This window comes from Quercus lobata, chromosome 8, assembly GCF_001633185.2.
Source record: "Quercus lobata isolate SW786 chromosome 8, ValleyOak3.0 Primary Assembly, whole genome shotgun sequence".
NCBI classification, from domain to species: Eukaryota; Viridiplantae; Streptophyta; class Magnoliopsida; order Fagales; family Fagaceae; genus Quercus; species Quercus lobata.
Window position 1 is genome coordinate 19,848,351 of NC_044911.1, and position 11,320 is coordinate 19,859,670.

Consider the following 11,320-nt stretch of genomic DNA (forward strand, 5'->3'; position numbering starts at 1 on the left):
CACAAAGATTGAAAACCTTAGATGGGACATGTGGCGCAAAATTGCGAATCCAATTAAGAATCTAATTGGATTTTCTCTTAGCTTTAGTTATTAATATATATATATATATATATATATATATATTAGATAGGTATAACTGCCAACTAGTTGACACAGCAACGACAAACTTAATACACATGCAGAATGCAAGCATAGCAAACACAATTAAGTGATTAATAATTTCTATAAACACACTAAAACCAAATTGCAATTAAACATAAAAATAGCATATCCACAAATGAGTTTAACATAATAAACTCCTGTAACGTTATAACAACTAAAATCCATCTTTGTTCTTACCATACTCTAATGACAATATTGAGAAACAAAACACCATCAAAAAGCTTTATTAAATCATTTCTTTGCTGAGTTGAAATCTCTAACTTATTTACAGCTCATCGACAACCATGATTGCATGAGGTCCTGCAAGAATTTAAAAACTATAAGTGCATTCTTGTTTGAGATTTAATACCAGATGAAAATATAACAACACTAATCAGTTTTGTAATTATATAGGAAAAACCTACACCAAGATATGTTGTTTTCAGAGTGTAGAAATTATGAAAAACCCAAGCCTATACCACATGAACATGTACAACAAGGGGGAGTGGGGGGCAGGGTAAATGATCTAAGCAGATTCCTATGCCAGAAATTATTATAATAAGATCTTACTCTTTAACAAAAGATACCTGTATGAGAAGACACCAAGTTCCAAAAGAAAATAGAAATATTGCAAAATTCATAGTACAAGAAAGAACACAAATACAGAATGGCATCATCAACTGTTCTTTAAAACAAAAACAAAACATTTCAAACTAAAGCCAAAGCCAACCAGACAACCACAAAACACAATTATGAGTCAAGGTTTGTATCATCCTACAAGACGCTCTCAGAAATACATCCGTGGCTTGAGTTAAGAGATTTTTATTTATTTATATATATTAAAAAAAACCCTGTGTTCAATCCGTCTGATGAGCAAGCTGTAGTCCCTTGCTTAACAATAATTGATCACTGGTGTATCAGGGGCGTAGCCAGGAATTCGTACTTGTGGGGGCCAAGTTGCAATATTGATAGAAAAATCATAATTCATAAATTTATAAATATAAAATTATCAACTTTGATATATTATCATACTCTTAAATATTAATGGAAGTACAAAAGGCAGTCTATTTTACCATACTCATACAAAAATTTGCATACTATTATTTTAAGCACCATCAACCCATCATTATCCATAATATTGAAAATTTTCATATTTTTTAATGAATTATTCAGCTCCTAATTTCAAATTAAAAAAAAAAATGATGATATGGAAAGAGATATAATATATTATCATATAGCAATACAACAAATTGAACAACTTAATAAACAAAGCATATTCATAAAACTAAATGACCATTATCATATATATAAAAAGCATAAATCTAAATGCCCATATGATGTTGAAGAAACAAACAAACCTGAAATACTGAGACACAAGAAGAAGCTGGAACTGAAAGCAATTATGGGATATTTTGAGAGTGTGGATTATTGTCTATTGGATATTTGGATTGACAACAAATCATTTGGACAATTGGGAGAGCTAACTAGTATTTTATTTGAGGACTTTGAGTTATCTATTGGACTAATAAGTAGAGATCCTAGAAAGAATTGGGGGGGCCGGTCATTATTTTCCAGGGAGCCATAGCCTTTTACTTATTTTTTGCTATCAAACTCATAGCCGAACAGTAGAAGAAATCAAAATTTTGGGGGGGCCAAGGGACAACATAGCTCCGCCCCTGGGTGTACTCTTTCTTAAATTGCTTAAGAGAAATATTTAACCCTCCTCTAAAAGATAACTTTGACCTAAAGAATAAAATTAAGAACATTAACACATTATAAATCACAGAAAAATTTGCCAGCTTAGTTTCTTGGTATATGTTTTGGGGAGTTGTGTTAGGATTTTGGATTGAGTTCTCGGTTCATCAGGTTGGCATGGGATGAAAGGGATACTAATTATAAAAGGCTTTCCATACCTATAGGCTACAGCCTACTTCAGCCTTTAAACCAGAACTATTATGCAGTAGAGAAACATCGATTTTTTTTTTTTTTTTGGGGGGGGGGGGGGTGTGGTGTGGGTTTAAAAGAAACAAGATGAAAAATTGAGCATCCACCATAACAAGAAAATTTTATATAAATACTACAAACTGAACCACTATTTCTACACATGTAAAAATCACAAATTGTCTCATTGCTACATTCAGAAATCACTCTTGTCAATCAAGGATTGATGTGTCCATCAACATGTTTTCAATTACAGGAAAACAAAAAGCTAAAAAGATGCTAACTATCTATTAACTTCTAAAAATTTTCCTTAGCAAATAAGGGAATATATTCATCAATGAGCTACAACAGGGGCAAAATTTCTTGTATGCTTGCATAGAAGAAAAATTATCAAATACACTGAGTGCTTATACAAACTTAAGAAACAGTTGGAAGTAGGAACCAAATCTTGTAAGTTAAAGATAATACACAAACAAAGCAAACATTTACATCCATTATTTTTTGGGGGTGGGGTATGTTTATTTTTTTTGTGGAGCTTGGTGTTTTTTTTTTGGGGGAGGGGGGGGGAATAGATAGATTAATGAAATAAGAATTGCAGTTGTTTTTGGGGGGTTATATCTCCAAGGATTTATGGAGCAAGGTTTCAAGTTGGAGTGCAAATGTCAGGCCTATAGTAAATATGAATGTGGTGCTAGATTCGTTAAAGAAAAAAATAAATAAATAAAAGTTAAGAGTTTAGTAAAAAAGTTACTGGAATGGTGTGTCTGGGTACACTATTTGTGTACAAAGGAAGCTATTGCCCCCACCCCGCCTCCCACCGCTTTTTCTCTTTCTTTCCTTTTTTTAATCAGTAAGAAATAAAAATTCATTAAAAGATGAAAAAAGGGGTGCAGTATACAGGAAGTATACTACAGAACAGTGCAGACATGAAAAGAAAATAAAAATCAGCATAATATGAAACCATCCAACACCGACAATAAATCTAATGAAAACTCGGGAAGAAGAATGAGTACTATGCCACAATAAAATAGTGCTCAGCAGCTGAGACTTAAGAAGGAGAACTGAGGATTCTTTGTCTTCAAACACCCGCAAATTCCTTTCCTCCAACAAATCCATGTAAGGCAGGAAGGAACTGCACTCCACACAGGCAGCCTGTCCTTTTTAACTGTAATAGGCTGCCCAACAACACAACAGATCCCCCACCCTTTGAGGCATCACCCAACTAACTTACTCCCATCAGACACCACAGAAAAACCCATGACTCGCTAGCCATCCGACAGTGAAGAAATAAATTATCAATGGTCTCCCCTCCAACCTCTTTCCACACACACACAAAAAAAAAAAAAAAAAAAAAAAAAATGGAAGATTAAGGCTTGCATTGGACCTTGGGTAACTGCCCAAACAAAGATCATTCATTCCACAATGAATAGACCCTAATGCAAGAATTGGGGTGGCACTTTGGCTTTAATCGGATCAAGTTCTATTTCTTTGCATGTAAATTAGTTTTAATTTGATGTCTTCTACTTCCCCTAGTTTTTCTTTTTTCTTTTTCCCACTAGTGTTCGGCCTTTTGCATCTGCTTTGTACAATTATGTAACAGAAAATACTAATTCATCCACAAAAGATTAAGAAAGGGAAAAGGGAAAAAAAAGGGAATAAAATGGAGTCAACAAAACAATACATCTAAGCATAACTATTTGTTGTTATATAAAAACTAAAAAATTATGCTAAAGAACAAAAGATAGCAAAAATAGGTCAAGAACAGGATTACAAACAAGTCATTTTCCATTCTTAACCACCCAAAGCAAGCAATTACCACTAATGAGCTTCTTTCTTAATGGGCATGGCTCTATGGGAATTTTTTCAGCAAGAAGATAGGCATTCAAGAAAATAGAAGATTAAAATGTAAAATCAATATCTTTGGTTGACATATTAAGAAATTAATAATACATGAACATTTAGTACAAGTGTGAAAGCATGAAGTTAAAATATATCACCATAACATTATCAATAAATAAAATGTTTGAGTACATCTATCTACACATTTTAAATTATAAATGTCAAGAAACATGAAATTCACAACCTTTTGATAAATAAGCTTGCTAAGTTGATAACCAACAAAATCCACTTTGTTTTTTGATACTTAATATATGATTATCAAAGAAAAATTGAAATGAGGCTAAAAGAATTTTGAGTATATATGCTATCTACTCAACTATCTCCTCAATATAACCAAAAACAACCACAACCTTGATAAGTTCTCTATTCTAAATATAAAGCCACTTAATAAGGATTTATAGAACAGTGTTACACACACACACACACACACACACACACACACACATGTATAACTCATAATCAATGCCAATTTGCCAAGTATATATAAGATGGACAAAATGAAAAAGACCAAAAATATAAGCATGAAAATAAAATGAATCTTGCCTGTTGTTGTTCCTCTCTCTTCTTTCCTAGTAAGTAACTGCACGATTGGGTTCATCCAGCAAAACTAGACTCTCAACATAAGAATCAAAAAAGGTATACCCATTTCCATTGATACTATGATCGAAAATATACCCATATCCAGTAATCCCAAGCACTTTAAGCTTCTGGCTCTCAAAGTGTAGTGAGATGAGCGCCCCATCATGCATTTCAATTATAACCTCACCACTTCTTCTAAAACCCAATGCCCTTGGTACGTACTCACGGGAACATTGACCATCAGACAAAGTAACAAGTTTGGTCCAGGATGACTCATCAGCATATTCTTTCATCACCCAAATATTTAAACAGGGACTAGAAAAATCCTGTTGATGAAACAAGGCAAGGGAATTCCTATAAACTGAAATAGACATGCGCACCCAATACTGATCTCCATCGAAACCATTCAAAAATTCTGGCAGCGCAATCTCACGAATGACCTCGTCCCCCAGATGGAACACCATAACAAAGGATTGCAAATTGTTGGTTATAGTTCTCCTGAAAGCAATCCAATGCAGAGCACCATTCACAAAAGCCAGTGGCTCGCGACCACGAACAACACATCTCGAAGGCAAACCAGTAGTAACCATTCTCCACTCATCAGTGGCAAGTGAGTAAACCTCGACCTTGAGCGAAGACCCATCCTCGTCCTCTCTATCCAAAAGTCTCACAACTCTCACCACTTTATAGTCGTTAGTCTTGGAATCAAATCCAAACCCAGTAGTCTCTTCAAACCCACCGTGAGTGGAGTAGCTGACAATGGGTCTAGAAGTTCTGGTGAACTTTCTAACACAAGGGTTCCAGAGAATGTAAGAGTTATCGTAAGAGAGTAAATCTCTGGCGAGGCAAACCAGGCCATTACAAGTACCCACCACACGGAGTATCACGCTACCGCTTTGAGCAGGAAAAGGGGAGTCAAACCTGGTGTGTTCGTTGAAGTCTTCTTCTTCGTTGTTGTTGTTGTTGTCCGAATACAACGTGTAGACTTCTCTTTCACGTTTATCCCACATCGTACCTTCATTTGGACAAAGCCTGAAGAGAAAGAGGTGGTTGTTGGAGTTGGAGGAGGAGTGGTGGAGATGGGTGGAAATGAAAGAAGGGTTTTGGATGAGGGATTTCCATTTTTTAGAGACACAGGTACAAGTTATGATGGATTTGATAGGTAGTTGCAGGAAAGCATGGGTTAGGATTCCAGGTGGAAGAGAGTCCCACATCGGTTCTTTGTCTGACATTGCTGCTTCCTACTGCTTCCCTTGAGAGAGAGAGAGAGAGAGAGAGAGGGTCTAGAGTTCAGACTACAGAAACGAGAGATTGAAGAGAGTGGGTAGGGGCTAGGGGGGTGTGATGAAATGGTAAAGTGAAAACATAGTAGTCCTAAGCCCGAGTTATATAAACTTAGTCGAAAGCCCACCATCCTCAAAGGCCCACTTCTAGAGTATTATCTTCAATGTAAGATTGAGTATCAGCCTTGACAAAGAAGATGCTAAGGGTGGAGAGAGAGACAGAGAGTAGACAGAAGAAATAGCTTTATACCTAGCTCATTGCACAAGAGCTTGATAGATGTTCCAACACATTTAAAATAATAATAATAATAATAATAATTTTACATCTAATTGAGCCACCATGAAATTATTAAAAGAAGTGTTAATGACTTGGATTGAGATTCTCTAGGGTTCTTAGGGTATCTTTACGGATTAAGATCCTAATTTATATGTTTGAACTTTGAACATTGGTCAAGCATGTATTAATTAATTATTCACTCCTGATAATTAATTAACTCTTAGGAAGTAGTCTAATTTATCCAATTTTGAGGTATAATTCCTTCAAAGCAACCAAAATTATATTTTATTTCTAAATATTTTTAATATGAAAGCACTTGTGTTGTGCAGATTTAGACTCTCTTGAAGTAGTCTAATTTATCAAATTTTGAGGTTTAATTCCCTCAATGCATCCATATTTTTTTCTAAATATTTATTCTCTCAAAATATCTTATATGAATCATCAACCTCCATTTAAAAATATATATATATATATATATATATATTTATTCTCTCAAAATATCTTATACAAATCATTAACCTCCGCATCCTATTCACATTTCTAGCAGATAACAACTAGTGCAAACAAAAACAAAATTGTCAATCAACCATTCCAAAGGCTCCAAAACCACGTAATTAAGGAGAGGGACGACCAAGGTTGCAGATTATAGGTTTTCTAGGTTTCTAAATTTTTAAAAGGAAAAGTCTAGGATCATATAATTTTTCACAACTTCTTACTACAACTGTGACGTGACAAGGTGTAATTGGTAAAGAAAAAATTGTGGGTTTATGTGTAAGTGATAATTAACCACTCACAATCTTCCACGTCAGAGTTGTGGCAAAAAAGTTGTGAAATAATTTGTGGTCCTAGAACTACTCTTTTTAAAAACTAAAATAAATTAATAAATTCAAAATTTGACATGTCAATTTGTTTTTATTTTTTATATTTTTTAGCGAATAGACTATTTATTATAAAAAGAAGGTTAAGATGAAAAAAAAACCCTATACAGTCAAGTATTCTAGAACTCTAGAGAATCTTGATTCCAAGAACAATACCATTTTCAATAGAGATATAGGATATAAGCCAACAGGCGAGCTACTTTGCCTAACAATATTTGGACTACTTTGCACGTTATGATTCATAGCCAAATGAAATTTTGCTAACGAATCCACCTACCTATATAAGCCGTTGATGGCAGAATCCCAACACACAAGGCTGTCTTAGATAATGGAGCATGATTTAAGCAAACAATAGACTAAATTGCAATTTAAATCCATCAGATTTAGAATAATTTGATTTTGCTTCAAAAGTTTCAAACACTATTCTACTCAAATAGTCAAACACAAAGAGAGAGATGTGAGAAAATGAACTAAAAAAATTATTTTTTGATGTATTGAGTGAATAGTGCTCAATAAATGTTTTGGGCCCACTGTTCATTGTTACAAAATTTTCGACAATTTATTGAGCCTATTCATGAAGCTTTTGCGTGAGTTTTGTGAAAATTTAAGCTAAATGTGGTCTTGAAAAGCCAAATGCTAATGCTAATCATATAAACAAAAAATAAACTAGCTCTGAGATTTTCTACATGTGCTTTATCGTAGCCTATATGACAGATTTTCTCTTAGGTGAGTTTTTATTTTTATTTTTTTATGGAACTCTTAGGTGAGTTTTGATTACTGAGGTACTTCTTCTCAAGGGTTGAAGCCCAAGGCAAACCCAAGCGCCATATACACACACATATTATATATAAATGCAATTCAAAAAATAAAAATAAAAATTTTCTAGTGTTCACTTTTGATACAGAGCTACAATAAATAACCAACACAAAGCAGATAGTAACTCCTTGAATGTCATTCGCTATCTGAAACTACATTTGTGTCATCTGTCATTTTATGGAAGGAAATTTTAGTAGGTTCAAGGCATGTTCTCAAGGTGTCATGCCCAAGCTGTGCTCTTTCATTGTCTCCAAACCCAACGATTTTTCCATGATTAGTGACAACAACTGTGTGGTACAACCCAGTACTAATTTGAGAAACATGGTGACATCCTAAGCATTCAAGGATTCCAAGCCTCATGACTTTATCAGAGACTCCCCATTCTGGGAACCCAAGGCTACCAATACCCATCCACCCAAAGCCATAAAGCGATCGGTTATCTACTAGTACATGGGAGATGCACATAGACAAATTATAGGCAGATAGGAATGACTAAAAGAAGATAAGTAGTACCTAGATCGGCAGATGTCATAGTAATAATACACACTAATTTCTATAAATAGAATGGTGGTGTGACTTTACTATGTGTGCATGTGTGAAAGTTATGAGAAAAGTTTAGTGTAGGGAGAGTTAAATGACTAAGTTCTGTTAGTGTTTAGTGTATTAGTTTGAGCACACATTTGGGTGTTTTTGGTTAATTTATGTTTTGAGAGTTTTTTGTGAGTTTATGCGGTTGTAATTCAATTTATTAATAGTGATTTTTGGTTAGCATTTGCCTATGAATGTAGGTTTGGAGTACACCAAATCTTGTTAATTCTGGTGCATTGTGGTGCTTTGTTGTAATTTTGTATGTGTATCCTACAACATTCTCTAATATCTAAAACAAAGAAAACATATCTCAAAAATATTTATAATTGAAGAAAAAAAAAACACACTTTTAAGGTCCAAAACCTTAAAAAATAAAAATATAAACCACAATTCAAATCTAAAATGAAAAAAAAATGTCACATCAAATTCAAAGCTCTCTCCTTAATAAAATAAACAAAATTTAGTTGAAAAATTCTTAAATTATAGGGAAAAAAAAAAATGAAACAGACATTTAGAGTACCTCCATATCTCTATGAAGTATAGGTTTCCAAATCATAGGATCCCAGTATAGAGTAGGCCTTAGTTCCATTTGTCATAGAGAGATTAGAGACTGAGAGAAGATGTCATACGGTTTGGAATAAGGAGGAAATGCAACCGTTTAAAAAAATCAGATTGATGAGTTTTTAAATCAAGTGATGACAACCGAAGAATTTTAAAAGAAAAGAAAAATATTCATGGATAAATTATTTTTGATAGATAAAATATCGAAAGCTAACTAAAATATTCATGGATAAATTAAAATCCAAAATTAGGTAAGCTTTAAATGTTAGACTTGAGATGAAAGAAATGAAGGAGGATAGTAATTATTTATGATATTGAACTCTAACTGCTGAAGGATGGCAATTTAAGGGTTGAGCCCAAAAAAGAAAAATGTTATGACCCTCAAGATTGAACTAGCTACCCACTATGCTTCTGATATGCCTGTTGTCTATTGCTGCATAACCTGTTTGCTAGTTTCATTGCTGCATAATCTGCCACCTGCTGTCTGCATCAGCTGAGATAGTTGAGTTACTGTGTGCCAGTTACATGGCTGCTGCTTTATCACTGCTGCATTGTATTGATACCTGTACTTGAGTATTTTAGTTACCTGTAATTAGTTTACACTAGTCTTTGTTAGCTTACTTGTACTCTGCTTATTCTTGCTATAATTGAAGGACACTTGGAAAGTACTAGACTTTGATGCATCTAACTAGTTCTATAATCAACAATGTGAAAAACAACTATTCAGCATTTTGTTAATTAGGAGTTAGTTAAGCTGTTGGGGAGTGTTACACTAACTAACTACCACGACAGGCATTACAAGAAATTCAAAAACAGTTATAGTCTACTAATTTGTTTGTGCAGAAAATGGCTGAATCAGAAGAAAGGAAGTAGCAATCAGGGTCACAAGGCTACCACGTTCCTAGCAATTCAACAGCTTCAGAGTCTGCATTGGTAAGCCAAATCAAACCCTCGAAATTTGACTTCCCCAGATTCCAAGGAGATGATCCAGCCTGCTGGATTTACAAGGCTAATCAGTTCTTTTAATGTAATACAACTGAGCATCAAATGGTCCTGATGCCATCATGTCACATGGATAAGGAAGCATTGGTGACTATTCAAGATGCTTATTATGCTGGATTATTTGTTGGCTGGGAGGCTTTTGTCAACACGAAAATTCGATTTGGCCCAACAACATATGATGATCCAATGGAGGTTCTATCTAGGCTCAAACAAACTTCTAATGTGGCGACTTACAAAAGCCAATTTGAAGCTCTATCTAACAAAATCACATGACTGTCTAAACCACACAAGCTTAGTTGATTCTTGAGTGGGTTAAAGGATGAACGAGGGAGAAAAGCTATTGTTTTTAAAAAATAAATTGAATGAGTTTTTTTTTTTTTTTTGGATAATTATTAATTTTTATTGAAAAGAAAACTAAAACATGAAGTATGGAAGGGATATACTCCTGTGCCATTATCCACTCAAACAAAGTTCGGAAGAATTGCATCTTCACTTGTAAGGTAGACCACTCACATCTCTAAAAAATTCTAGCATTTCTTTCACGCTAAATGCACCACATCACACAATGAGGAATGGCCGCCTTCCAAATTACACTATTTCTATGTCATCCCAACAGACCTTGCCAGCAAACTAGTAAATCTACAACATTCTTAGGCATCACCCAATGATCTCTGAATAACCCAAAAATCATATCCCTTTACTCACTTGCAAAAGGGCAATGTAATAGGAAATTACTCACTTTCTCCCCTACCTACTTACACATAGAACACCAACTAACCAAAATTATATTTCTCTTCTACAAATTCTCCACGGTAAAATTTCTCCCTAAGGAAGCAGTCCAAATAAAGAAGGCGAGACTTGAAGGAATCTTAGGCTTCCAAATACTTTTCCAAGGAACCATCGAGTCTACAAAGTATATTTCAATATTCCAGTCCAAACTCTTGACACTCCATAAGGGATTTTTCATCTATTTAATTAATGAATCTCCAAATATGATACAGTGGACTATACTCTAAATTCTTGATTTCATTACTATGTGTGTAACTACATGAAAAGGCAACTCCTAAGGATTCTATAAGAAATTCCACACACAAGCCTTCTGCAAACATGTGCATGCAATTTGTTGATTGGGAAACAAGTTGCCACTGAATGTTGGTTCTTGTGGGTGGGGTCATTTGCCCGTAGGTTTTACAACCTAGAGGTGAATCCAAAAGACTCTTCTTTAGAAAGGTTCTGTATATTATCCACCCAAAAAAAAAAGAAAAAGGAAACTCCTAAGAAAAATCAAAGAAAGTGTAGAGAAAATAAACATGAAGACTTCCAGGAAAAGCTGCCACAATAATTCACTCACAATA

At 34.3% G+C, this 11,320-nt stretch overlaps 1 protein-coding gene across 1 annotated transcript; it reads right to left on the bottom strand.

The window, feature by feature from the left end:
• Window positions 1-244: 244 nt before the first annotated feature.
• LOC115957553 (F-box protein CPR1-like) lies at window positions 245-5,897 on the bottom strand. Its single transcript, XM_031075825.1, has 2 exons — window positions 4,525-5,897; window positions 245-462 (listed from the first exon to the last, which is right to left on the bottom strand). The coding sequence occupies exon 1, from the start codon at window positions 5,790-5,792 to the stop codon at window positions 4,551-4,553; it is 1,242 nt and encodes a 413-aa protein (XP_030931685.1). The 5' UTR covers window positions 5,793-5,897; the 3' UTR covers window positions 245-462; window positions 4,525-4,550.
• Between the last annotated feature and the right edge of the window lie 5,423 nt (window positions 5,898-11,320).